At 34.9% G+C, this 361-nt stretch overlaps 1 protein-coding gene across 1 annotated transcript in view; it reads right to left on the bottom strand.

Moving 5' to 3' along the window:
* LOC119593989 (rab-like protein 6) overlaps positions 1–361 on the bottom strand; it is a gene marked incomplete at its 5' end in the record, with an annotated part of 2224 nt that overhangs the window by 1183 nt on the left and 680 nt on the right. The window contains 1 exon segment of the mRNA XM_037943012.1: positions 224–251. Coding sequence (XP_037798940.1) covers positions 224–251 — 28 coding nt within the window.

The raw sequence follows: 361 nt of genomic DNA, 5'->3' as shown, positions 1-361 counted from the left end.
CTTCACAAAATGCTATGACATTTCATAAACAAAAATAACCAAGAAAGAGAGCCAACAGGAACATTAACTTCAAAGCTGAGATTAATGCTTCCACAATAACCGAAGCAAAACACTGAGGGACCAAACTGTCTGTCTTTGTCGGTACTAAAATATTCTGACGGTAATTGAATGCTTAGTCACTTGGGAATAATGTCAAACACTGATGTTGAGCCGTGTGTTTTACCTTGCTTATTACCCTGGTAAAGGAAAGACTTGGCAAGGAAAAAATAAGAAGATATCACGTCATTAGTGTGTACTTAGTATTTCACCAGTTGGAGATAAAACACTTTGTAAATATACAGTATATATGTTTCATATATGT

Source organism: Penaeus monodon, chromosome 33, assembly GCF_015228065.2.
Source record: "Penaeus monodon isolate SGIC_2016 chromosome 33, NSTDA_Pmon_1, whole genome shotgun sequence".
NCBI classification, from domain to species: Eukaryota; Metazoa; Arthropoda; class Malacostraca; order Decapoda; family Penaeidae; genus Penaeus; species Penaeus monodon.
Note: the sequence above shows the minus strand (reverse complement) of the source record. Positions and strands in the feature narration are given on the sequence as shown.